The following is a 26,149-nucleotide window of genomic DNA, read 5'->3' as shown; positions in this document are numbered from 1 at the left end:
CTAAACACTTAGTTTTAGCAAGGTCTGAATTTGTCCCTCGTGTCATACAGGACTTGGGGGGGTGGCGGGGGGGAGGAAGGGGCGGGAGGCAAGGTTGCATAACTGTTGACCAACTCTGTTGACACAAAGCTTGTGTGTCCATAGTTCTCCCAAGTGAATTCTTCGATACAGAACTGGCCCAGAGTCTGACCGTGAGTACTGGATGCAGTACAAATATTTCTGTTCAGTGTAGGGAAGCTTTTACTGAATACAATAAACAAGTGCTCTGCTACTTGCCTGAACCTGGGACCTTTCCCCAGTAGCACTGGTTTACAGTTTTTTGCCATTTAGATGTGTGGGTTATTTTGTTGTTGCTTGTTTTGCTCTTCAGCTATCATCTAGCTGGTGGTGGAAGGGTGTTTATGGCAGCAGGAGTGTCCTGGCTATCCCGAACACGGATTTTCTGACTTCTGCTGCTTACCAGTACTATAATTCAATCAGGACAATGAGAGAAATGATTGAATAAAGCACTGTTTGTTGTGCTAATGAAAGTCTCAGTACCTGAAGTTCCCAGGCCTTGATAAAACAAGGTGGTTTGCGTTGATCCAGGTCAGGTAGCTGCCATCCACAGCTTGGACGCTTCCCTGTTCCAGAGCTGCACAGCGGTTGATTCAAATAGGCCCAAAGGAAAGGATTTTTTTCCTTAACTATATGGAAACTGCTTTTGTTTGGTTTCTGCTTGCCGTGGTACAAACTGAAGGAAAAAATCCTAAAAATCCTAAAAAATCCTAAGCCTAAAAAAAATCCTAATCCCTTCTTACTTGTTATGTACTTTTTTTTTTTTGGGGGGGGGGGTGGGGGGGAGAATCCAGAATCCTAATTCCTGAGTGTGCTCAGTTACAATACATCCTCATTAATAACAGATACTAAAATCAGTGAGAGGTGAACTGGGGAAAAAAAATAAGCAAGCTCCACCTACGAAATCTAATGAGTTAAAGTTTCGTAATCTAATGACTTAAGGTTTCCTATTTGATTTGAATTGGTCATTTAAATTAATTCATCCTACTACAGCCAAGACATGTCTTAGATATTTAGAACTCCTTAATTGCATGCTGATTAGCTATGTGTGCATGCATAGTTGAGCAAGAGTTCTGTGCTCATGAAATTACAAATGAGTTGCATGTTTGCTTATGTACCAGCAGTTTCTGCTGTAACACCTCTTGCTCACAGGTGTATTTATAGAACCAAGCCCATCTTTGTTTTATTTCCTTACCATACTGTTGCTATAGCCAGATTTATTTGCATGTGCATGCATAAGCGAAGTTAAAACTACCAACACCCTGCCCCTGGTTTGTTTTATAAAGCTGCAGACCTTACCATTGCTATCTGAAGAACATAAGGGCCAACTCTAATGTGTTACAGCAGTTGCCTGTGACCAGGTAAAATGAATCCTCCCTAAAACCTTGACGGTGTGTTTTCCATAATTCCTATTAGCAGATGGGAGTCCTGCTGCACAGACGCACTCAAAGCAGGGCCACCTTTACGGATGGCAGGCGCTCAGCTGGTAGAAGATGTGAGCAGAGTTGAGGGCTGGCAGGGTCCAGCACGGTGAGCTGCTGGGCTGGCTCGTTAGGGCACACCTTAGTCACTTCCTCTGCGTGCAGGATGCACCTTCAGAGCCCCACTTGGGCATCTCAAGTCAAAGCAGAGCGTGGAGGCACTCCCTGCTTACCAGGAGAGGACGACCTCGTGTAGGCTGCCTGGGTTTACTGCTCTGTCACTGTGCCGGAAGGTGCAGCAGCAAACTCGGGTTTTGTGCTGTCCAGGGGCACCTGGGATGGGGTCAGACCTGCCGCAGGGAAGGAAACCAGACCCAGCCAAGCCTCAGGCACCTGCAGGTCTTAGAAGGGTTCCTGAACGTCCTTGCTGCGGTCACCTGGATGAAGGTGGAGAAGCTCAGCCAGCCCTCGTCTGCTGGGAAACCAAGCCGAGAGCTTGGAGAAAATCACCATCACCTCCTCGCTCTTTGGTGGATTTAACACCCTGTTGTTGCTCTTTGCGAGCCTGGCGCTGTCCTCCACCAGCTGGAAAGAACATCCCTCTTGTCTGACGAGGCGCTGTGGCTTGTCCTCCGCATCGAACGTGACCCCGGATTCCCCGGCTCCGCAAGTCCTTACTCATCCGAGCGGTGATCTCACGAGACCCCCTCCGAGTCCCACGAAGGCATTTCGTGGCGCGTGCCGGCGGATGGCTGCTGTCCCAGGCCGAAACACGAGAGGCGAGAGCAGGTGAGCGTGAGGCTCTGCGCCGTGGCCAGAGGTGTGTCTGTCGTGGGGCTCGCTGCTCCCCGTGCCGATAGGAGCGTCCAGAAATACCTGCACACGGCCGAGGCGTGTCTGGAAACCTGATGCCTCATCGCAGCCGATGTGGAGGCGGAGGGAGGAGGGCCGAAAGACATGTCCCTTCACGCTCACAACAGCTGAACACGGAGAAGGAAACTCACTAGAGTCCTTTATACCTGCACCAAAGGCCTTGGTGTCCCTGTCTCACCCCAGAAGCCTTGCTGTATTCCAGTATATTCCAGTACTCTGGGGGGGTGGCAGTCCCGCACCCGCCGGGCGATGAACATCGCAAGGAGACGAGGCTTTTACAGACAGGAACTCAACAAAACCGTCTGGGAGCTGCCCAGGAGATACACGTCCCTCCACCCGGTGGGGTCCGGGGCCTACGGCTCCGTCTGGTGAGTGGGGAGCAGCAAGGGGCACACGGGGGGTGCTCAAAGCATCCCTCTGGGGGGGAGCAAGGAGGTGCCTCTCGGCACCCCTCCATTATGAAGGGGCATTTGCATGTGTGATGGAGGTGGTTTGTCTGCTGCCCGGCACGGGTTGCTCAAAGAAAATGGACCTGTTTTCTCCTGCGGTTGCCCCAGGTGGGCAGCAGGGAGAGGTCTGAACCCGAGCTCACCTTTGCAGGATCCGTTTTGTGGCGGGGGGAGCGGGACGGGCAGCCCTCGCCCAGCAGCCGGAGCAGCAGCAGGTAGGCAGGGCTGCCAGGCGTGCCGAGCAGCTGGGTATGGCCTCGGGTCAGGGAGCTCCTCAGCTTGCCGTGGTCTTGAGCTTGGATTAAAGGTGGATTTCTGTCCAGCAGCAAGGGGAAAAAAAAAAACACCTAGGTATCTGAAAGCAGTTTGTGAAGGGTAAAAGAGTTGGGTGCCGGAACAAAGCACCAAGCCTCCAGGGACGGGGGTGGCTGTGGCAGTTCAAGGCAGCTGATTTTGGCCTGCCTAGGGAAAGCAGCTGGGTGGTACAGCCCCCAGTTCTGCTTCCAGATTGAGCTCATAAAACAAAGTATTGTAAACTAGGATCAGTAACAGCCTGGGACTTCCTTCCTGGCTGATAGGAATCCTCATCGTACAAGAGAGTAGCGCGAGCCGCTGTTAATGACGTGGGCAAAGGTGCCGATAGTGAAAGCAAGCAGAAGTCGGATCTTGCTTTTATGCTGGTGAATTGGAGGAGACTGATGATTTTTAGAAAGGTTGAACTTGAAGCAGCCCATTGATAGCATCTGAATGCAGCCCTTGTTGCATAACATGATGAGTTTAAAAAAAAAAAAACAACCAGGAGGTGTGTCCCCTCTCCTGGGTGTTGGGCAAAGTGCCTCTCCTGGGAGGAATCCCAAAACCCTGGGGCCTAAGTTCTGGCTCTGTCCCCTGGCTGCCTATTTTACAGCACGCAAAGAGGCACCAAATGTTTCCTTCCCCACTTTGCTGTTCGTGTGCAAGGTGGGCTTCTGAGACACTTAAATGAGTCCAGCAAACTCCAGCAGCAAGACTGAACTTGACGTTTTTTATATTTGCACTGTGTTTTCTGGTCTTTATATAAAAGTAAAGCAGGAAGTCTAAAAGAAAATAAAAATGGGTGAGTCATAGGGGAAAAAAAAAAAAGAAAAAAAGGAAGACAAATCCCTCCAAATCCTTCTTGACCACCAGAGGAAAAACAAAAAAAGAGAGAAAAAAACAGCAGTAAGACAAATTTTTTACTGGACCCTGTGCAGACCTCAGCTGCTCTGAAGAATCTCAGGGAGGGACGGATGTGTTAAAACAGACCCAGGGTAGAGGGGGGCATTATTATGGCATGGACAGTGCTTGGCAGAGTGGGATTGGTGTTGATTCACGTACAAAGAACAAGTGGAAGCATGTGGAGTTAGGATTTGCTGTCCTCTGCTGGGAATTGCTGGGAAGCTTTTCTAGCACAGCATTTTCGGAGCAGCCAGCTCCTGCACGTCCCTGAGCTAATTCAGGAAAACCAGCAAATGCTCGTTTCTTCCCTCGTTAATTCTGCCGAAATCCATAGTGATTTTGTAATTGCGGGAGGAGTTTTCTGCCACCCCCAGTGCTGCTCTTCCCAGCCAAAGTGGGGACCTGGCTCTGCCCGTCCGTGGCTGTGGGCATGGCGTGCTGCGCCCCGGGTCCCACGAGTGCGGCGGTGTCACCGTCACCTGCAGGCCTGCGCGGCGCACGCGGGACCTCGCCTCCAGGTTGTCCTTGGCGTCATCCTGCACTTCCAGCTACTCATTAAACCGCTGCTGGGAAGCACCTTGTGGGCTCACCCCAGCTGTCAGCAGAATTAACTCTTAGCTGTGCCTTATGGCGAGGGTGAAAGTAACACTGTTTATGCAGGGCAGGCTGAAGCTACGGCACTCACACTCTCCTGTGTTGAGTGGTGGGGTTAGAGGGGTTAGATACGTGCTCTGTAGGGCAGGTGTTGGGACAGCGGGTCAGAACGTGCACTCTGAGGTTAGGAAAAGTGCCTTGGATCTGCAGAAGGTGTTTGACTGTGAGGTCTCAGTCCTTTCCTCTTAATTCGCTTGCTCCTTGGAGAATTTTTACACTGTGCTGCCATTTCTGCCAACACCTGCTGATGTCCTAATGAAAATGAGACAATCTCCCCTTTCCTCTTAAGATATCCTATGTGATCTTCAGCGCTGAAGCTGCCTGGCATAGCTGTTCCAGCGCTTCCTTTGCTTTTTCCAGCTGAATAGACTGACAAAATCGCAGTCATACTGAAGCTCTCAAAGGATGTGTCTGCTCTCATCACCAATAACTGAGAGCAGCTGGAAGGGACCTTAGTGGCCATGAGCAGGAAGATTGCCTTATGGTACTGGAGATGTTGTCTCTGCTCGCTAGATGAGAGCTGTTGATAAGCTGAACCGCTGGAGGCCACACCACAACTGATTACTTGGGGCTGACAATCGGAGAAAGCTGTTTAACAGACTTCCAAGGTTTGCACCAGGGAATAATAACCCTTCCTTGGTGTTAAACCAAAGGGTGAAACCAGGCTGAGCAGGATATTTCCACCTCTCCTATTGCATGTCTGCCCTAAACCCAGCAGAATGCACCATTTGACTGCGTTATTATGTGGTGTTTTCTGGATTATGCCACTCATAAAGCCTTGCCTCTGAGCGATGGCCCTGGAGGTCACGGTAGCGCTGTCTCTGCTTTATGGTACTAGCCCTTTCCAGGCTCAGATCCTCCAAGTGCCCGGAAGAAGGAGCGGTGGATGGAGCCTCGTGGTCTGGGACCTCTTGGGGTGATCAAGGAGGGGCTAAGGCACCAACATGTAACGAGGTGTGCTGACGCTCCCCTCAGTGTCCCTGGAAAACACCACCAAGAATCCTGACGACAAGCTGAGGATGTCCCTCCCTTCTTCTTATCTGGTGAAATCCGGATCCTGCTTTGCAATCCGATTACAGAGCCTCCAAAAGAAGAGTGTGTGGCACAGGATCACCCAATCCAGCTGCAGACAGTAGATGTGATCAGAGAGAATAACGCGTCATGTCTCCAGCTATGGCTCTTGCACCATGTTTCCATGAGCTCATGGGCAGAATCTCATTTTCAGCCAGACCTGCTTTTATACGGAAGCATATGTAGAGCATCAAAGATCTTTAGTGCTGGGGAATTAATTCTAGTAGCCTGCATTTTTAGCATGTGACAGCCTCTTTTTGCTCCAGAAAACAGCAAGGAAGGCTGACATACCTTTAACAGCAACTTCCAAGCAGATGGCAAAGAGGAAATTGCTTTATTCCCTTATCTCCATGACTTAGTAAAGGAGAAGGCAGAACTAGAAACAATCCTGACCTTCAGCCGTTTGTGTTTCCTTCTTCTCACTGCTCTGTTAGCTCCAGCTCATTGCTGCAGCTTAGAGGAAATGTTAAAGGGAGTAAAGACTGGCCACTAATGCTTTGCTTGATATCCTGTCTAGTCCTCCAAAAAGCATGGGCTGTGGTCTGCAAACCCAAGTAATACAGTGGAAAAATCTGTGTATAGAGCTTCACTGAGTTCCTCTGCCAGCATGGAAAGATAAAGGGGCCATTTTTTTTTCTTTTTTTTTTTTTCTGTGAGGTCCAGAATTAGCTCTTTGCTAGAAGGGAACTTGTTAAAACACGTTTGTTAAGGCACATTTGCATAGTCAGAACTGTTTTTTATTCATCTGCTGCAGTTCAGCCATAGACAAGAAAACAGGAGAAAAAGTGGCCATCAAGAAGCTATGCCGCCCGTTCCAGTCGGAGATCTTTGCCAAGAGAGCGTACAGAGAGCTCATGCTGCTGAAGCATATGCAACATGAGAACGTAAGTAGCTGTTTTTCTTCCTGCTAAAGCAAAGGAAACTTTCTTGCCACTTGGGAGCAAGCCTTCTGTGGTGGCAGCACCTTAGTTTTGATTGAGACATCTCAAAAGTTGGCATGTGCAGGCAGTCTCAGGACTTAACTGCTGCTTGCCTACTGTGCCCAGTTGGCACCAGGCTTAAGCAGATGTGTAACGGGTGCTCCTGAGTATTAGTAAGAAGAGAAGTAGCTGCGTAGCATAGCAAAGAATCCTCGGAGTCCTCACGTAGAGTTCTCAGTGCTCGCAGACGTGCATGTGCCAGCGCAGAGCTGCTACCTGTGTCCCACGTGCACAGCAAATGCTTTCCAGGCTTAAATTTGGACTTCTCTTATCCATCAGGTCATTGGGCTGCTTGATGTCTTCACCTCTGCTCCTTCCTACCACGGATTCCAGGACTTGTAAGTGTGGAGTTTGTGTTTACTCTGTCTAGACACGATCACTGCCCTAGACACCTGCAGGCTTAGCAGCAGAGTAGCGCATCGTGTTGAGGTGCAGCTCAACAGACTAATTTGAAAAGGGGCAGACTGAAGCCAGACACCCCCAAGTAACAAGGAGAATCAAAAGCAGAGGTCAGTTCTGATGGCTAAAACCCCCACATGAATAGGTCACATGCCATGTTCACAGCTGGGACAATGCCCCATAGACAGACTGACATAAGTAACTGAGGCGTTACATTCCATGGCATATCACATGTGGCATGATCCATGCTAATGCCCTGGCTGTGTGACTGCTAACTAAGAGGCTGGAGCCTGAATGGGAGAAGTATTGCTCATCAGTCCCTGGGATAACTAAACTGAGAATTTCCAAGATTTATTTTTTTTTTTCACCTTGATTCTGGATGCTTTTTTTTGTTTGTGTAGTTCTTTTTTACGTTGGTGTTCCATTTCCCTCAGTGTTGATGGTCAGGTTGGACGAGTCCATGAGTTGTTTTCACTTGCCCATCCTTGGGCACTGGCAGCGTGCACCTGGGTTTGGATTTGCAGCTGATGGCTGGATATTTAGCAGCCTGCACAAAACGTGTCTGACTGTTCTCAGAGCAGTTCCTGCTGGAGGACTGGCAACCAATTAGCAGCCTCAGCAGGCAGGCCAAAGGCTGAAGGAACCTTGATGTTGTCTTCCAAGGCACAGCCGAAGAATATTATAAAGATAGATTTGGTAGCCAACGCAGCAGTTTTGCAAGACTCTTTAAAGCTGAACAAGATGTTTCAGCTACCAGATGGTGTAAGGCCATCTGGAATTGAACAGCTAAAGTCTAAAGTAAACTAATTCAGGATTGTTAAGGTTTGCAAGATCCTTGTTTTTACTTGATGTCAGGTAGCTGATTTGAGGGAAGGAGAGCAATTTTCAGAGCAGGTAGAAATCCTAGCATCACTACAGGCTATGCTAGTTGGCTAGGACCGTAGTCACAACTACTCCTTTCAGTTGCAGTAAGTTACACAGCCACAGGAAACAAACAAGTGAGAACAAGGCTAGCCTGGTTCCCTGTGTTTTTTCTTCTAGACTTAGGGCCTTGTCTTACTGCCTTTTAGCTACCTGGTGATGCCATACATGCGGACAGATTTACAAAAGATCATGGGACATGAATTCAGTGATGAAAAGATCCAGTACCTGGTCTACCAAATGCTGAAAGGGTTGAAGGTAGGTGGGTCTGGAGAAATGACAACAAGGCTGGGGCACCAGCAGATTTAGTGACTCGCTGCAGCTCCTCTACAAGTAGATCTTGCTCTGTGTCACCTCTGGGCTGACCATAATAAACCCCCCTTCCAGCACCGTCTCGGAAGACTTGGGGGTTTTATTGCGTGCACTGAGAACAGGTAATTGCTATTGAACTACTCTTGTTCCAGCACACATCAATCAAAATTACTGTTCTTTCACACTAGTCAATCAGGTATGGAAACTACAGCAGTTAGAGCTTATGATGGTTTCTCCATGACAGCGGTTGCGTCACTGACTTGCCAAAACCCTTAGCAAAACTCTGCACAGAAAGTACGCGGCTGGGAGCAAACGGAATTCTGCTGAATTTCCCACACAGGCCCTCAGTGGAGAAGAGGGAGGGAATGATTTTGTGTTCAATACAATAAGGAATGTGCTTGTTTTTAGGAGCCTCTGAGAGAACAGAAAGTAATCACTTCAAACCCTGAAATGTAGGGACAGTATCTTAATACTACTACCCTCTGTAATACCCTTCCCCTGAAGTCAGAGCAGTGGTTTAAAGGCGTTAATGAATTCACCCTAATAACACCTCTCCCCAGATCACTGCTATCTTGAGTTTAAATAAAGGGGGGGAAACGATACACAAAAGGCTTAACTGGTGTGATAAAAGTCACAAAGTCAGTTTTTGCAACTCTAATCTGATTTCCAATTTTGTTTGATTTTTTTTTCACATGGATTATCACTCAAAACAGAAGTTTTCTTGTCGTCTACTGAACACATTCCTATCTGTAATCTTGATGCTTTTGTTTTTATAGTTTAAGCTATTAGTTTACTTGCTGTAAGGAACTATTGCTCCATACCTCCTCTTCTTCTCTATGCCTCTTCTTTATAGTAGTAATATAACTGCAAATACTGTCAGAAATTCAGTGTGGATTTCATATCGCTGCCAGGCGGCCTTCTCCCACCATCCATTGTTCCTCCTGTGACTGTGGGTTTTATTTGGGGTCATGCACTGAGGGCCAGGGACTTGCAGCAGGTTCCAGGGTTGTGTTCTCAAAAAGTTCTTGTTTGTAGCTCTCATTTCTGTGGGAGAAAAGAAAGTCTTATCTGCTGTTGATCACATTGTAGCTCCTCTTTTTATTGCAGTATATTCATTCTGCCGGAATCATCCACAGGGTGAGTTCATGTGCACTGTTATTCTGATTTTGTGTGTTTAGGAGAAACTCAGCTTGGTCATAAAGCTAACAAATTCCTGAACATTGTTTCACTAATAGCCTCATCTGCTCTAAGTTCTCTCTAGCGTCCTCCCTCTTTTTCCCTCCTGTGCCCTGTGCTTGTTTGTGTTTGCTCTCTCCGCTGTGCAGCATTTTGAGGAAATGCTGTATTTTCTGATAAGCTGTGAAGCATTTTATGGTTTTTGAATGAAAACTGCTTCAGGAAAAAGCAGGAAAAAGTCTCTTTAATATAAACCTATACAGTAGGCATGTTGTCTTTGCTGTGTTGATATTGGACTCGGGATGTTATGGGAAACTATCCAAAGTGAACTGAGGTTTGACTAAGGCTCGTGTTGATGAGCTGCAAATCAAAACATCGGTATTATTCTGATCTTGTCTGTTTTAGGACCTGAAGCCAGGCAACCTGGCTGTGAACGAAGACTGCCAGCTAAAGGTAGGTGAAAAAGCACTGCATTGTAGCATGTAGCATATCAGATTGCTGATGAACTGCTCTGCGAGCAGGAATCCTGGCATTTGGGCGTCATCACGTTTCCTCTTGCGTTCTGAGACTTGATTCAGGGTACTTCATTACACAGTGGTTGTAGTCAGTGGGAAATACTCACCTGCTTATGCAACTTGCTGAATCAGGGCCCAAGACTTGGAATGAACATCCTGTCACTGTAATTCCAGCTGCGTTGAAGTTCATAATGACTTCCTAAATAAATTCAACACTTCTGAGCAACACTTGTGTTAGGTGAACGATCCCTGAAGGATAGCTGGATACAGCCACAGTTACCCCTTGGTTCCCATGGACTAGCACCTGAAACATGGTGGCTGTGATTCTATTTTCAGTACTGCTCTGAAGGGACTGCTTACAGCTCACCGGTGTGATGGTCTAGCATGTGCTTTCTGTAATGTATATTACAGGGAGTGGCTCCGTTGCCTGTAAAGGTTGGGTCAAGCCATGTTCATCTCCAGTACTGAGGGAGAGGTCATCTCCTGTCAGCTGCAGGGTGTTTTTATAGGAAACGGTGAGTCGTAATGGCCTGCGAGCGTGCCTTGGCCTCAGGTTCTAGAAGTCTAAACTCTGAGATTTTTAAATTGACTTAAGCTACAAGAAAGGAAGTGACCTTCCCGGTAGCACATGACAGAGATCCTTTCCACAGGGTCTCCCCAGGACAACTGGTTTTGCAGCTGGATTGCAATTTACAGTGGAATTAAGACAAACCTGTTAGTTCTTTGAACCGTCCCATGAGTGGTTTTGGTGTACTTAGAACTTCATTATTATCTGATTGGATCTGCTTCATTTCTTCTTAGAAGCAGATCCTCAGTTGCCTGTCGGATTTCTCTTTTTTTCTTTCCTGCCCTTCCTTCTTTCTCTTGCTTTGGTGAACTGCAGATCCTAGACTTTGGTTTGGCAAGACACGCTGATGCTGAGATGACCGGCTACGTGGTTACACGCTGGTACAGAGCTCCAGAAGTCATTCTGAACTGGATGCATTACAACCAGACAGGTGAGTTGCATTGCTTCAGCTATGTGACTGTCTTGTGACAAATCCCAAGATCCCTCTGTCATGCCTGTGTCAAATCTCACATAATCCACCAGATGTTCTTGCTCTTTATCATCGGTGTCCCCTGGAGCACTGCTCTGCTCCAGTCATACAGTCCCAGCTGCACTATTCCCAAAGCTATTGCCTGTGGGAAGTGATGAAAGCGAAGATTTTAGCAGCATAGAAAAGACAGGGGAGGGTGGAAAATGGGAGTGAAATTGAAATCAGTGACTGTTGAGGACTGAAAAAGCAGGCAACAGCTTCTGTAATCCTTTCTTCCTAAAAGCTGTCATTCTCTTTTTTTCTTTTCTCTCTCTTTCTCCCCAAACAGTGGATATCTGGTCTATCGGTTGCATCATGGCAGAAATGCTGACTGGGAAAACGCTGTTTAAAGGAAAAGATTGTATCCTTTCAAACTGAACCTTTTCCCTTCGGGGCAATGATTCTTGGCATGTGTGAAAGGGCTTTTATGAATGAGGCTACTGAGGGCAATCGGTGGTGGCCTGGTTTACTAAGAGGTAATCACAGGGGACCAGCGGGGTCTTTTTGGTGAGGAAAACAGAGACGAGATAGGAGGGGGCAGAGCCACCCTTAGAAATACACCGCTGTGCTGGCCACATACACCATACATCAGCAGTCTAAACTGCTGATTCCCACAGCCTCATGCCCAAGCCCTTGCATATCCCTCAAACCTATGGGCATAGGCCTCGGTAGAATTGTGCCAGAACTCCTTGTTGATGAAAATTGCATTCCGGGAAAAGAGCTCTTTTTGCCAGTGTAATGAGTCTTTGCTTGTGTGGCTTTGCTGGGTTTGTTTCACACCCTGCTCAAAGCTGTCGCTAGTCCTGGGACGCTCCTGCATGCAGACTGCAGACTGAGCTGCTGGGTGGAGTCCAGGGCTTGCTCCTAGGGGACAGATAATCTTTAACACAGCCTACCAGACCTAGATCAACTGACTCAGATCCTGAAAGTAATGGGGTATCCAGGAGAAGACTTCGTGGAGAAACTGGAGGACAAAGCGGTAAGCACGTTCAGCGTGGCTGTTCATGTCTTGCTGCCAGAGGTGTGGAGAGGTGCTGCTTTTACAGCAGGCACGTGAACAGGAGAGACAGCAGTCTCTCCTCCTGACAGCAATGATGTTTCTTAGTGATGCATCTGATGTATTTGACTTTTTAGTGCTTTGCTTTAAGAACTGGTATGGATTGTAGGGGCTGGGCATTAGGACTCCTAAGCGAGGTGCCTAACACACCAGCAAACTACATCCCTCCTCTGTTCTCCAGCTTGCCTGTTCTTAAAGCATGAATACTTCTGGATCTCAGTTGATAAAGTTTGTTCCTCACAAACTGGTCACTGAAATGACATCTGAGATAATTCGCTGTTCTCTTCTTCTAAGTAATGAGACCCGAGAGCTCTATTTTACCACCCATTTACTCACACGTGTCCAGTTGCAGTAAATGCATGTGCTGTGCTTTCCTTTCTCTTTCAGGCTAAGAGTTATATCAAGTCCCTTCCCAAAATGCCCAAGAAGGATTTATCTGTGCTTTTCCCCAAAGCCAATCCCCAAGGTAAGTAATCTTTGAGCATTTCTCACAAGTTTTCACAGCTGAAAATGAGCTGGGCTGACCGCCATAGCTGCAGTTTAGTTGCTTTCTCAGAACTTCTTACTACTTCCTCCTTTGCAGGTTGTGTGCCCACAGGAGGCTGCCCTCCCCAGGGCTAATATGTATGAATTAAAAGCAAAACAATTTTTTATTGGCACTGCAGTGTCAGTGGTCTGTTACTGGCCATCTACTTGTTCGGGTTTGGTTTTTAATTTTAAAAGGACACAGTCTGTAGCATACAACTTCTAAGGAAGAGGTGGACTTCAGACTCTTGTATTAACAAGCCAGAAGAGTGTGCTGTTTTAAGAAACTTGATGTCTAGGTTGCAGGATGCAAATTATAGGATTAGACCAGTTGTATGTAGTTGTATTCAACTACACCTTCAGCTGCACTTGGTACAAGAGTTGGGATGAATTTTGGCTGATACTGTCTTTGAGAGCTTATTGCTTGCAGCAAAGCAGATGATATTATAATTAGGAATATTTCAATGAGGCTCTTTTTTTTTTCCCAGCCCCACATCCAAGGCATTGCAGGTTTTGATAAAGTGCTGAGAGAGCCCCGAAGTCCACTCAAGTAAAAATTCTTCCTGGGGGAATTGCACAGTTCAGATCATAGCTGCCTGTTGAACACCTGTACCTTTTGGTACTTGACAGGTAGCTGGAACGTGCAGTTTTCACTGTAGAAATTGATCTACAGGTAGCTCTTTCCCCAAGTAGATTACAAATGAGAGTAAAACTCTTCTAAAAGGTGAGAAGAAAGCGTTAAGCTATTAAAACCAAGTCAAAATGGGGCTAACAGGCAGTCAGTATCTGAGTATCCTACCTTCCTGTTTACCAGGGATGTATAGATTTCTATATAGATTACCCATGCTAAGGATATATTGAGTTGCAGGTGTCAGAGTGAAAGCAAATGACTAAAAAATATCTTGAAATTACTGGCTTGCTGTTTATGTTCTTGCAGCTCCATCCATGCAGCAAGGCCTATCCATGACTAATTTGTTACTTCTATACAATTTACACCTACACTTCTGTTAGTAAGTTACCCGAGGCTGCTGTTTGGCAGATTTTGCATCTCCGCTGACAGGAGCTCCGTGCTGCCTAGGCCATGTTGAGGAATGTTTCATTTTCAGGTCTGGAAATGTATTACTGGAAACACTAGTCCTATCGCTTTCAGGGTTCACGCTTAGGATGCCTGTTCTCCATTGCATGCACTTAGCCATGTTCCTGTCTCCTCCTATAGCAGTGGACCTGCTTGACAAGATGTTGCAGCTGGATGTGGAAAAGCGCCTTACGGCCACAGAGGCATTGGCCCACCCATATTTCGAACAGTTCCGAGACATCGAGGAGGAGACAGAAGCACAACAGTCCTATGATGATTCTCTGGAACATGAAAAGCTTTCGATAGAGGAGTGGAAAAGTAAGAAGTTTTTCTTTGAAGGCATGCCCCTGTCTAGCATGGGACTTTCCTGCCTCTTTCTCTGTTTCCTGTGAGCATGCTGAGTAAGGCTAGCTTAGCTGCGACTGCCCATTAATGCCTCAATGATGGCATGCATCCTCCTTTCCTTGCTCTTGCTTCTATGTATTCAGCAAAGATCTCTTCTGCCTCCATCTCTTCACTCCTTTTTTGCCTCTCTGCTTTGTCTGACTCTTTCTCTCAGCTTGTACCTGCCATATCTTTTCAGATGAATGCTTCCTCTCCGCACATGTAACAAAGTTTCATTTGTGTCCTCTACAATCACACATGCTACTGATAATAACAATTATTTTGTTCTGTTTTTCAAGAGCACATTTACAAGGAGATCTTGTCCTTCAGTCCCATTGCACGGAAGGACTCAAAGAAGCGGAGTGGAATGTCGTTGTAGCAACTGGTGCAACCGTGACTGGGTTTCACTTCTTGTGCTGGATGACAGATCGGATTTATTCCACGCTACCTCGCTCATAGCCTTCGTTTGGCCTGTGGGACTTCTGTGTGTGTGAACACGAAGACGACACCACACTGTGGGCATTGGACTTTGTACTATGCAAGGGGGAAGCACCCCCAAACAGTTTTCAACACTGAAGATAAATGTATGTTCATTGAAATTTCGTGGGTGAATTTACCTCGTGTTTCTTTTTTTCTTCCCCATATTCCTCCAGCTGAGAGAGCAGGGCTTACCTTGCTCCTTTCTCATTATTCTTTCCAAGGACAAGTTTTAGCACTTTAAGAAAACAGTATATTTGCCCGGGAAGTGAGTCCAAAGCAAAACAGTAAATTGGAAAATTCAGCATAACGAGACTTTATCCAGTCTAACTTTGAACCTGTTCCCTTTCCCCGAGCAGTCAAAACAGCATCTGGCACAGTGAGGTTGCTGAGATGATGTAGGCTCCCAGGACACCATGGGAATCCAGTTGTTTGTGGACTCGGTCTCCCTTCAGAGCAGCTCTCAAACTTCTAACCTTGCCCTCTTCCCATCCACAAAACTCCCGGCTAGGGTGCTGCCTCCTCTGGGCAGCTGTTAGCTCCTCCTTTTTGCTCTGCTTCTCTCATCCCTGGGTTTTGATCCGTGCTGTCTCCTCCTTAGTGCTAGCTGCAAACACAACCTGGGAATTCAAGGCCGCTTTGCCACGTTCACGGACCAGGCATCCCAAGGAGCTGGGTATCACCAAGTAGTCCTGCTGCCCTCACTTGGTCCTCTGCCTTTATGCTCAGCCTGGTTCCCTCAACGGTTCTGTCTTAGCGGGGCTTATCTCTCCCTGAGCACTCTTTCCCTGGAGCTACCCTGCCTGCTGCAGGCTGCCTTTATCGCTCAGCAGGTCAGATATTTGGTTACACAGTCCAGTGACGTGACCCCTCAATGTTCTCCTTCCCTCTGCTCTGAGGGATCAGTTAAACCTGGGATCTTTTGCTCCAGTCTTCCAAAAGAGCTGTTCATGCCTTAACATGAAGAGACATTCAAACTGATCATTTGGGAAATGTCTTAACTGTCTTGTCAGGCTCAGATCCCTGAGTAAGGATCAAAAAGTTTATATAAAGGAGAAAAAAGCATAAAAATACATTGCTTGAGCAATGTAGCATTAGCAGAAAGGACAACACAATTGAGTGAGCACAAAAATAACTTCAGATACCTTAGGTTTGGAGTATCAGATTAGATCCTTCAGTCAGCATCCTTATAAATTGCATCTCAGAAAATCTTTTTCTACTATCGTGCAAAAACTGCTGCAGGCTAAATAGCATCCTTGTAAATAAGAGCTTCACAGATGCCCTTTACTGTACTTTCTTTGGTGAGGCTTTGTTTCTTATTTATATATGTAAATTTTAATTCATTCACTTTAGTGAGTAATTCGTGGTGGCTTCAAGAAATTGCCACCTCTGAGAAGCTCACCTGGAAATTTTTGATGCGTATGTGTCAGTACGTCCCAATCCACCAAATACACAGGTGTTTGATATGAACGTTGTTATCATTAGAAGAGGAGAAATATGAAAAACAATTGCCAGAACAAAATAAGCGAATGGGATCTGAAAGTGACTTCACGCTTACTACAACTACGTAGGTTCTTGCTTTGGTGCCTGCTCTCATATAAGCTTCTAAATGCTTGTGCTTTAGAAATCGAGTGTAACTTATTGCTGGTGTGGGATATCTCAGGGAAAGCAGATGTGGATGAGTTGGTTTCTGAAAGGTAAGGTGACTCCAAGCTAGTTTCAAAGTCTGGTATTTTAGTTCCTTAAATTCCTGTCTCTCTGTGACAGCCCTCTTTCTAACTCAACAATCTTGTAGACACCAACTCTCTTTAGTCCTTTTGAAATATGTCCCGTATTTGCTTGCACAGCTTATTATAATGCTCTCTCTTCACCACTTGTATCTGAGGTGATGTTGTGATCCTTCAGTATATGTGAGACCAGGCGACTGGATAGTGTTTTTTAAGAATTTTTCCCTTCTTCCTCTATTCCTAGAAGTTCTCATTGCTCATATGCTAAACAGTTAATTGCAGAGCTTCCTAAGTACTGTAGGGACTTCAGAGCTGTTTATCCCCTTTCTGCAGTGCTACAGAATGTATTTTTCTCTGACAGGTCTTTATTCCTGCTCAAAATATGAATGAGTATGCCTCACCCCCACAAAAAAATCTTTAGATATGTATTAGGACGCCTCCCAGCCTGTCACATATTCCCTTAAACACCATTTTGGTTAATAATCACATGGCAATGCTAATTGCTAAACCAAAACTGATAGAAGTACTTAAAAAAGACATCATTTTCTGCTGGTTCTATGCTGAGCAGGATACAAAGGTACAGCCACTTTTAAAGAGTGATTCTCTAATAAGTCATCTACCTGCAGCTTTGCTATGGATGGAAATTGCTAGTTTTCTTGAATGGACTGTAATAAACCTCTGGATAAGTTCCATGTGCCTACATATTAATGGTAGCATAGAGAAAAGCCTAAATAGTAATGGAGTTATGATTCATTCAGGTTAAGTATCTTCTTATGATCTCTCAGAGTCTGCACAGGAGTACAGACTTATGCAATCAGCCCCCTTTGCAGAGGTTTTCCTGAAATTCATCGAGTGTAAGGCTCACTAGCAGTAACAGAGCGAGTTTTGTCAGATGTAAAATGAGGTACAAAGTACGTACATGGATATAGATCTGTTGGGGACCCACATTTTGTCTCTACAATTGCAGGTGCTATCATTAGAGCTCCTTGGTTGCTGAAGTGCTGTACAGAATGGTTCTGGTGCTGTCCAGCTCTTAAATCTCTTGCCAGAGTGTTCTGCCTGCACTTGACCTACAAAGGCTAAAAATATTACAAGTTACTTCAGTCACTTTCCAAATCCTTTCCTGTAAATTGGTAGTTATGCACAGATCCACCCTGTGATCCAGAGGTGCGATACGTGCAAGCACATCTGAACTAGCTTTAAGTAAGCTGGTGTGAGCTTGGTATTAATAGAACAAGCTGTAAAGTAGCAAGGAGCTCAGCGTGTTAGCCTGTTGAGTCTTCAGAAAGTTTTGCAGCCTGCGCTGAATCTGGCCTACCTGCAGATCCGCTGCTTATTGGTATAGTCACCAGATTGTTCAGCGCTAGGCAGCTGCGATTGTTAGTTGTGATAACTTTGAACTACAGCATGAATATCTCCTTAGTTGGCATCTTCTGCCCTGTTGCGGTCAGACAGGTTCAGGTGGTTGTTTCAAAGTCCATCCCAGGGGATGTGTGCCGAGAGACCAGGGTCTTCTCTGTGCAAGAGCCCAGAGAACATGGTCCCTAAGGCTACATGAACATAGAAGGTACACGAGCTCAGTTATATATGCAATGTTTCTCCACTCTCCACCCCTTCTGTAGCTGCTGAGTCATTTTAGTTTGTTTTAGCCAGGACGTACACTTTCAGTACTCTTCTGATTTTCTTCTTTGCCTATGAGTGACTTCTGGTTTTGCTGTATAGACCGCAAACAAGGGAGAACTGCACCATGAACAGAATTTTTTGAGCTCTGGTCTTCACTGCGAATCAGACGAGGTGCCGGTGCGTTTCTTGCCTCTCTCTGCTGCAGTTCACGCTGTGTAGTGCTCAGGGTAGCCCTACAGCAACTGTAGCTTTTAGATATGACTGTATTGATGTTATCTTGCTGTAGCTGCACAGATGCTCCGCACTGATGCAGTTTCCCTTGGCTTGTATCTCTTTGGGCCACATACAGCCCTGTGCCTCACTGCACCTTTAGGTAAGGACAGCGAGTGCAGAACTGTTGCGATCTTCCCTCAATTCCCTTCAAATTCAACACTTCTGCTACAAAATACCCTGGAAAACTGGGCTGGAAGGCATGCAGGGGAATCCTCTTGACACGATTGTGAAGAACCAAGGTTTAATCGAGAGTAAGGGACCATCCTTTCTTCCTCCTGCTCTGTGATGCAATCTGCATTTTCCCTGACCAGTGGAAGGGAGAGGTTTCAGCTGCGTCAAACCCCAGTTGAAATATTGTCCCTTTGAACCTGACGTTTGACTTGGCTGCCGTGTCCACTGCATAATCTTTAACAGAGGTCAGAGAGCTCTGTGCGGCTGCCGTAAACATCTCAGCTGCACGTGTTTAAAGCTGCCCATGTTTACAGCTGCTTATGCCCCAGTAAAAATGAGGCTCGGTGTCTAGCAGAGGAGGTCCTCCATGCAGGAGGGTGTGCGCAAACGTACGGGGAGATGGCTCAGGACTGCAGGTAAGGCACACGGGTCTTCTGATGATACATAGCTGTGGCCAGCGAGAGGTGGACAAGGGTGTGACATGGAGTAAATCTGCAGCACAGACTTCTGGAGTACAGTGCTTTCTTTCAGAAAGGACCCATTCAGGTTGAAGACCACTTTAAATGGGAATTTAGAGCGTGACTTAACTGTCTTGCCACACTTCAAAGGGGGAGGGGGCGGCTAGGAAGACCTGAAAAGGACTGGAGTTTGCTGGCATTCTGTAATGACTGAGGGAGAAAACATTTCTGTGATAAAGTAATACACTGAACATCCTAATGGCAGTTGAAAAGGAGCCTCCATAGCTCTAAATAACCTGAGCTGCCATTCAGGACTTGTGTCTGACCAGAGGATGAGCAGAAGAGGTACTAGGAACTTCCAGTATCACTGGGCATGAGAAGAGTAAATGTGACCACCACAGAGTGGGGGTACGCAGATTTTGCTTTCAGAGCGTGCAAATACTAGTTCACTTGTTTCAGGTGTAGCACATGGAAATCTCTTCGTTATCAGTCTTTCTACTGAATATACTTCCAGAAAGTATAGCCTGCTTCACAGACCAGGTTTCTGAGTATGTTTTCTGTTTTGTGAGTTTACACTGAACACTGAAATAGAACAATCTTAACAGTTTCCTGTGTGGGCTCCACACGCTGAGAGTCATTCATTCACTCACTGACCCTGCCGAGCACTCCGTTAGTACGCCACACATCCTCCAAGAGCTAAATACTATTTCTCTCTGCATTTTCCAGTATCTTGACAAGCATGGGGAGTGGGTGCTCTGCAAGCCCAAGGACCAGGGAGGTGTGCACGTCGTTGTTGTGTGTACGAGATAGCAGGAAATGTAGCTGGATGATAGTGGAAAGACAACATTCAGTTAGAGACCAACTGCCCCACGTATATATGGCACTTAAAGACATTTTTCACTGAAGAAAAATGAGCTACTTGAAAAAAAATAATTCATATTCACTTGTCATGTAAGGAGCTTGAAAAACACTTACTTGACAGAGACACTGACTCAGGCCAAGGTATAAAATACTTTAAAATCAGCACAAGAGACATGGGGTGCGTGACCCTGACAGACACTATTAGTCAAAGAAGAAATGATGTTATGCTGGGGCGCAGGTGCATCTATTAGATGACCCACACTGACACATAATTGATGTACATTCCTTTCGTTAGTTTTTCCTCTTGTGTAGTTTACATACTTTAAAATACAAAGTTGAGTGGTAAGAATCACTCAGCTATTAACTGAACATCCAAAATTCTGTAAATTAGGCCAGTCAGAAATATGCTTGCTATTTCTATTAAGGATGGACAATAAAAAATTATGTTGATACAATTCATTTGTGCCTACCTCACATAATGTAGATGTCCATCATGAAATACTTGTGTTCATTCTGCATTTATTTCTGAGTTTAGGAAGCATTATTTTTTATTGTTACTTGGAGAGTGAAACCATCATCATAAACAATCTTTCTGGGCAAGTTTTTTGACAGCAAATTAGGTCTGTGAGTTGCAACTTTATGGGACAGATCTTATTTATTAGGTACTTACTGTTGAGAGTGAGCAAGAAAAAGTGGATGAAACTTTTTTTTCTTTTTTTCTTAAGAGACACTACAAAGTTATCAGTTTGTTGGTTTTTTTTTTGTTTTGTTTTGTTTTTTAACAAGGACATGATATTCACCACATTTTGGCCACTACCTAGAAACCTTTCAGTGCAGAGCTTTGGAAGCATCTACAGCTTCTTAGAAAACCATACACTTATTTTTATCCCATAGGAAAAAGAAAGAGAATCTGTTTTCGTATTTAATCTTTTCACATTCTAAGTAAGATTAAACAGACGAATCATTTTCAGTTTTTAAGTGTGTGATAATGGGTTAGAAAAAAAAACAAAAACAGGAAATTATAAACACATCTGAGAACTTTGCAATACTGCAAGAAGGATGGTGATGTTTTCATATTTCCATGTCTCACTTGCCTAAGTAACCAGGCAAAGTGTTCCTAATCCTCTGCAGTTGCCCGTATCGTGGGTCAGTGGAGTGCTAGCTGGTAATATGATTATGGTTTTTTTCCCCCAACTAAGAGAAACAAGACATGAAAGAAAACCCAAAATAGCCTGTACTAATTCATTTTTTCCCCAGAACGGAGGGACACTTACTTCACTAATTGCAGTTATGTTCAAGGCCATCAGCATCACTCCACTGTGAAAATGTCAGTGTTTCCAAGCAATTGTGATATATGGGATGTTTTGCCTGATTTCTCTCTACGAGGTCATTTTCTGATCACATGGGTTTATACAGCTTTAAATACCATGTTCAGCCAATGCTGCTTCACAATTGATGCAGTCAGCATTTTGGCTGATTGATAACTCCTTTTTTGTTGGGTTGTGCTCTACTAAATAATACTGAAAGGTTAGTATTTACCTTTAACCCCTACTAATTTTCAGTTGAATGAGAGACAGCTGACTCCTTTTAGCCACATTTGGTTACAAAAATTATAATCTTCCTCCTATCAACCATAATGTCAGATCTTTCCTCAGAAAACTTAACCTGAAAAGGGTTTTAAGACTGATTTGCCTGTTAAGATTAAAAAAAAAACCACCATTAATTACCACTGGGGTGACAGCGCTGGGTGCTTGTGTCACCTCTCTGAAGTTACTGGGACTGAACAGGGTTATAAATATTCCACACAAAAGCAGGGTCTTAGGAAGTACAGCTGAAATATACTGCAGCTAAGGCTAATCACTTTGAGATATCAGGCTTTTGACCTTTAAGGTGCGCAGGTCCTTTTTAGCAATTGCATTAATTTCAGTGTTTCTGAAGAAAACAGCCCCAGAACAAACTGAGGCACAAATATAAAAGCATACTCGTCTTGAGGCTTAATGAATCAACAAACAAAAAAAGGTCACTTTTCAGCTTCCAATTACAAATGATAGTTTTCTCCCCTTTTAAGTGTGTTTATATAATTGAATAAATATGAAGAAAATTACAACTGAAGGTGCCCAGCTCTGTTTGAACTGTCTCAGCTGCTCTTTTTATTTGAAGCGACATGGCTGGTTTTGCACCCGTACCCTTTAGAAAGTAGGAGAGCAAAGAAATTAAATTAAGTTGTGCCTCTGGGATTTGAGATAAGTCCAGGATGTTTTTTCAAATAACACATTAGTTCCACAGCTCTATTTTAAAATTAAATGATGGATAACTTGTTTTGATGTTCTAACATATGGCCCCCAATCTTTAGAGATGTCTGTACATACTTCATGTTGTGCACGAGTCATCCTACCGAATTTAATAGGGCTATTCACACGGTTGACATTAAGCATGTATGCAAATCTTTGCAAGACTGGAACCTAATGTGATTATAATAAGCCAATTTCAGTGCAAATCTAAGAGTATAAAGAGCTTCAAAACTGAGGTCAAAATAAAAGAAGTTGCATAAGTTTGTCATATTAAAAAAAAAAACACTGGAAAAAAAAAACAAGAAAACCCTCTGTTGAAATCAAAACTAAGTTCTCACATAAAGAAGGGAAATGAGCTAGTGAAATTGCTCATTGCAGTTATTAAAATGATTTTACTTACGGTGTAACTGTCTTCCCAACACTACTCAGATGCTGAAACATCTATTTGATAGATTTTTTTTTTGTTATCTTTCATAGATAGGATTGTGCTTTGCATAGTTGTTCTCTGGGGGTTAGGTGGGATCTTATATAAAAGAGTATTTTATTTCTATAACTCTGATTATTTTTCATCCATAAAAAAATCATAGACTATTTAGTATTATATTGAGTCCTGATGCGTTAACAACAGATTCTTTAAAAAATACAGACAAAAGGAGTACTTAGAGGTTGCCATGTAAAATCTGTCACAGCATTACTGTTCCACACTAAGTAACATGTTTTCCCGTGTTTTTTAAGCTTCAACAAGCTCTAGTCCAACCGGAGTACTGTGCAGAACAGACTTGTCACAGGCTGTTTGGCTGCTCTCATATTCTGCAGTTAACATATGTTAAAAGACAAAAGATCCATAGTCGGACTGTAAACGAGGGAAAATAACATTCAATTTTTCCTTCGAAAACAATTCAGTTAATTCTGTAAATTCAGATGGTAATATTATGCAATACTCTGCATGATCGTGAGTGGGAGGTGGAGTGTACATATGCACAAGTATGTGGTACGCGCTATAAAAAATAAGTGTAGGAGCTTCTGGAGTTCCTATCTCACCACTTATCTCAGTTGCAAGCGTAACTTCTTCCTCGCTCATTCCTCTCGGTCCCTCTCTCTGTCCTTCCACCCTGCCACACCCCCGCACATTAGAAGGCCATCTGGACCCGAAGTATTAGACTAGAAAATAAATACGGACTGTTATTATTCTCATCATTTGTTTGATGTTGCTTGTTTGGTCGAACCGTGGCAGACACAAGGCTTACATGCTCTCTGGGGGGTGCAGCCGTGCGGGCAGAGCAGCCGGGCTAGCCGGCGCCTGGCGTTGCTCCCAAGCAGGCTCCCACGTGTTTTTTAAGCACCCCACGCCTCCTGCAAATAAATAAATAAAATATGTATTATTTTTTTTTTTTAAATGGGCGTAGCACGAAGGCACACTCACAAACCTGGGACAAAAACCGGGTTGCCCATCTCCGGGGGCACCTAAGATGGGTCCCTTGGGCAAACCCCAAGCTGGGGGGGGGACGCGACGACTGTGTCCCCCCCCCAGCCACCCGGAGCCAGCAGCAGCTCTGCAGCCCCCTCTCCACCATGCACAAAGTGTGTGTGTGGGGGGGCACCACCGACATCCACAAGCAGCACCCCCAGCCATGACCAACCCCCCCCCCCCAACTCCTCCCCATCACCCCGCAGCCCCCGGGGGCCTCCAGCTCGGCGCAGCCCGGGGGTGGGAAGGGACCGGGGAGGGGCGGGCGGTCCCTGCCCGCGGCGGGGGGGGGGAGAGAGAAAGCGGAGCGGAGAACCACCACAGCAGCCCCCTCCCCCGCCTGCCCGCCGCCTTCCCTCGCCGCTCGGCCGGGCTCCGCCGCCACCAGCACCGCCACCACCGCCGCCTCCATCTTGTGCCCGTGTCCCCTGCTCCCCCCCCCCCCATCCCCTCCACACAGCACCGGGGGGGGCGCTGGGGGGCCCCCGGGAGGGATTTTTTTCTTTTTTTTTTGGGGGTGGGGGGGAGCAGGGAAGGAGGGGGGGGGGGGGGAGAAGAAGAAGCGGCACCGGGGGGGCCGGAGCGGCGGCAGCGGCATGAGGAGGCGGCGCTGAGGAGAAGGCGGCGGTTGCCGGAGAGGACGGAGCCGACATCTTGTGCCCTCCCCTCCCGCCGCCGGCTGGGTGAGCCCGTCCGCCCCAACGGGGGAGGGGGGGGGGGGGAGGCGGAAAGGTTTGCTTTTTTTAAAAAAAAGACGGGAGAACCCCCCCAAAAAAAATCCTAAAAGGAGGCGGCAGCACCGGCGGAGAGCGCTGGAGCGGGCAGGTAACGCGGTGCGCGGCAGGCCGCGGCCCCCCCCTTCCCTCAGGGGCTCTGCTCCCTCACGCACCCCCCGCGCTGGGGTCGCGGGAAGGTGACCGGGCAGGGCGGGAAGGAGCCGGGGAGAGCCTCAGGCAGCGGGTCCGGTCCCCCCGGCTCGGTCTCCGCTTAACGGCCCGCGGCCCTCAGCGAGCGGGGGGCGGCGGCGGCGCGGCCGGGGAGCGGGGCCGGGCAGCGCCGCGGCCGCCGAGCCCCCCCCTGGCCGCCATCTTGGCTCCCCCTCAGCACGGCGCCGGTGGCGGCCCCGCCCACCTTCTCCCACGCTATTGGCCCAAGGCGGGGCCGAACGCGCCCTCCTTTAGGCCCGCGGCGCCTCGCGTTGGGATTGGCGGCGGGGCCGGGATGGACAGCGGCGGGAGCCAATAGCGCCTTGGCGTTTCGTGCGCTCTTTGTCGCTCCCCCTCCCGGCCCGCTCCGTGGCTCCTTGGGGACTTTTTTCGCACCCCGGGGTGCTGAGAACGGGCAGAGCTCATCGCAGCCGCCCGCCTCGCCCCCTGCACCCATGGGCGAGTCCTTATGGCTGTGCAGGGTCCCTGCTGTGCCCTGCCCCAGATCTCTGGCTGCAGCTGGGGCTGCCTGTGGGGCTGCCATGGCCCTGGCAGCACCCAGGAGCTCCCTAGAGTTGCCCCCAGCTGGCACCTGCCACAGCTCCCCTCAGGGCGCTGTGACCAGGCTTCCCCTTAAACTTCAAACCCGGCCTGCCATAAACGTGTTGCACCCAACCATGTCCACACAGAGCTCCCCTCCTGCGGCCTGGCGCAACTCCCGGCGTGTGCCGCGGCTCCGTTAGGTTACAGAAATATTCAGGGAGCGATAACGGTGTGTTGGAGCACGCCCCAGCTCGAAAGCTCTCAGCAGTTCCTGAGGCTGCTCCGTAGGCATCGGGGTGGACTCACAGGGTCTGGGGTCTGTGTGGGTCTGTGGAGAAGCATGGACATTGTGGGCACGTGGAGGAGTTTGGCCCTCTTGGCGCTCTGGGTTGGCAAGAGAAGGGGACGTGGTGGAGAGGGGACGTGGCTGCCTCAGGCGATTTCTCTCCTGTGGCATCTGTTGCTGTTATTTCACGGATACATTTCTTAAATAGCTCTGTAGGTGCTCGTTCCCCGCTGCGCGGGAGCAGATTTAAAATCAGGGCAAACAGCAACAGGCAGCTGCCCAGGGCTGGGGCGCTGCCAGCGCGGGACGGCGCTGAGGAGCGGGAGGACGAACATCTCCAGGCCTCGTGTCTGACTTGGTGCCCCGGGGAGAGGCGCTTGCTGCTAACACCAGGCTAAGCCTTAACTAAACCTGGGCTGTTTAGGGCTGTAGAAGCTGTAGTCAACATGGTCAGGGTGTTTTGGAGTGGAGTGAGAGCAGCACTGTTCCCATCTTCTGCCTCCTGCCGAGGTCCAGGTAGCCTTCCTCTCTAAATCACTAAGATCTTCATCAGCAAGGGACCTAGCTCTTCTCTGGGATCCACATGCCATGCTGGAAATGGCCCAGAAGCACCCCCAGCATCACTGCCTTGAGCTCCAGCCTTGTGACCTCCGCAGGTTAGCAAAGAAACCTGGTGCTGGAAAGAAAATCCTTGGTCATCTGCATGGTGAGGCCAGAAAGAAGGGCTGCAGCAGGAGGGAGGGCTGGGAAGGAGACTGAGGGCTGCTGAGGTGTGAGCGGGTGCCTCTGGTCCTCAGAGGAGCGTTGCATGGGTGTAAACCACAGCGACATTTAGCCCTGTTAGAGGATCCACTTGTGCTGGATTTTTCCAGGCTGCATATACAATAGGGGCCTGTATTGCAA

At 47.1% G+C, this 26,149-nt stretch overlaps 2 protein-coding genes and 1 long non-coding RNA gene across 6 annotated transcripts in view; 2 read left to right on the top strand and 1 right to left on the bottom strand.

Annotated features, from left to right (window-relative positions):
- The first annotated feature begins 149 nt into the window (after window positions 1-149).
- On the top strand, window positions 150-23,217 carry MAPK13 (mitogen-activated protein kinase 13). Of its 3 annotated transcripts, none has more exons than XM_083812317.1 (12): window positions 150-191; window positions 6,477-6,606; window positions 6,982-7,040; window positions 8,172-8,280; window positions 9,442-9,471; window positions 9,916-9,963; window positions 10,909-11,023; window positions 11,391-11,462; window positions 12,001-12,080; window positions 12,546-12,624; window positions 13,900-14,076; window positions 14,442-23,217. In XM_083812317.1, the coding sequence occupies exons 2-12, from the start codon at window positions 6,577-6,579 to the stop codon at window positions 14,519-14,521; spliced, it is 879 nt and encodes a 292-aa protein (XP_083668443.1). In that variant the 5' UTR covers window positions 150-191; window positions 6,477-6,576; the 3' UTR covers window positions 14,522-23,217. The 3 variants fall into 3 exon arrangements, with proteins under 3 accessions (XP_083668443.1, XP_083668442.1, XP_083668441.1); XM_083812316.1 differs by lacking the exon at window positions 150-191 and adding an exon at window positions 854-2,719 and having other exon boundaries at window positions 13,903-14,076; XM_083812315.1 differs by lacking the exon at window positions 150-191 and adding an exon at window positions 859-2,719.
- Window positions 20,497-25,138, bottom strand: LOC310886985. The gene is made up of 3 exons (XR_014575566.1): window positions 24,381-25,138; window positions 23,271-23,376; window positions 20,497-23,184 (listed from the first exon to the last, which is right to left on the bottom strand). It is a non-coding gene; the product is annotated as an uncharacterized lncRNA (long non-coding RNA).
- The window catches only part of BRPF3 (bromodomain and PHD finger containing 3), a 31,522-nt gene continuing 29,409 nt past the window's right edge, over window positions 24,037-26,149 (top strand). Inside the window, exon 1 of one of the 2 annotated variants that reach the window (XM_083812290.1) lies at window positions 24,037-24,174. The gene's annotated coding sequence lies outside the window, so the exon portion shown is untranslated. The other variant, XM_083812291.1, reaches the window with a different exon arrangement.

This window comes from Anser anser, assembly GCF_964211835.1.
Source record: "Anser anser genome assembly, chromosome: 27".
Taxonomy (NCBI): Eukaryota; Metazoa; Chordata; class Aves; order Anseriformes; family Anatidae; genus Anser; species Anser anser.
This window is presented reverse-complemented; position numbering and strand designations above follow the sequence as displayed.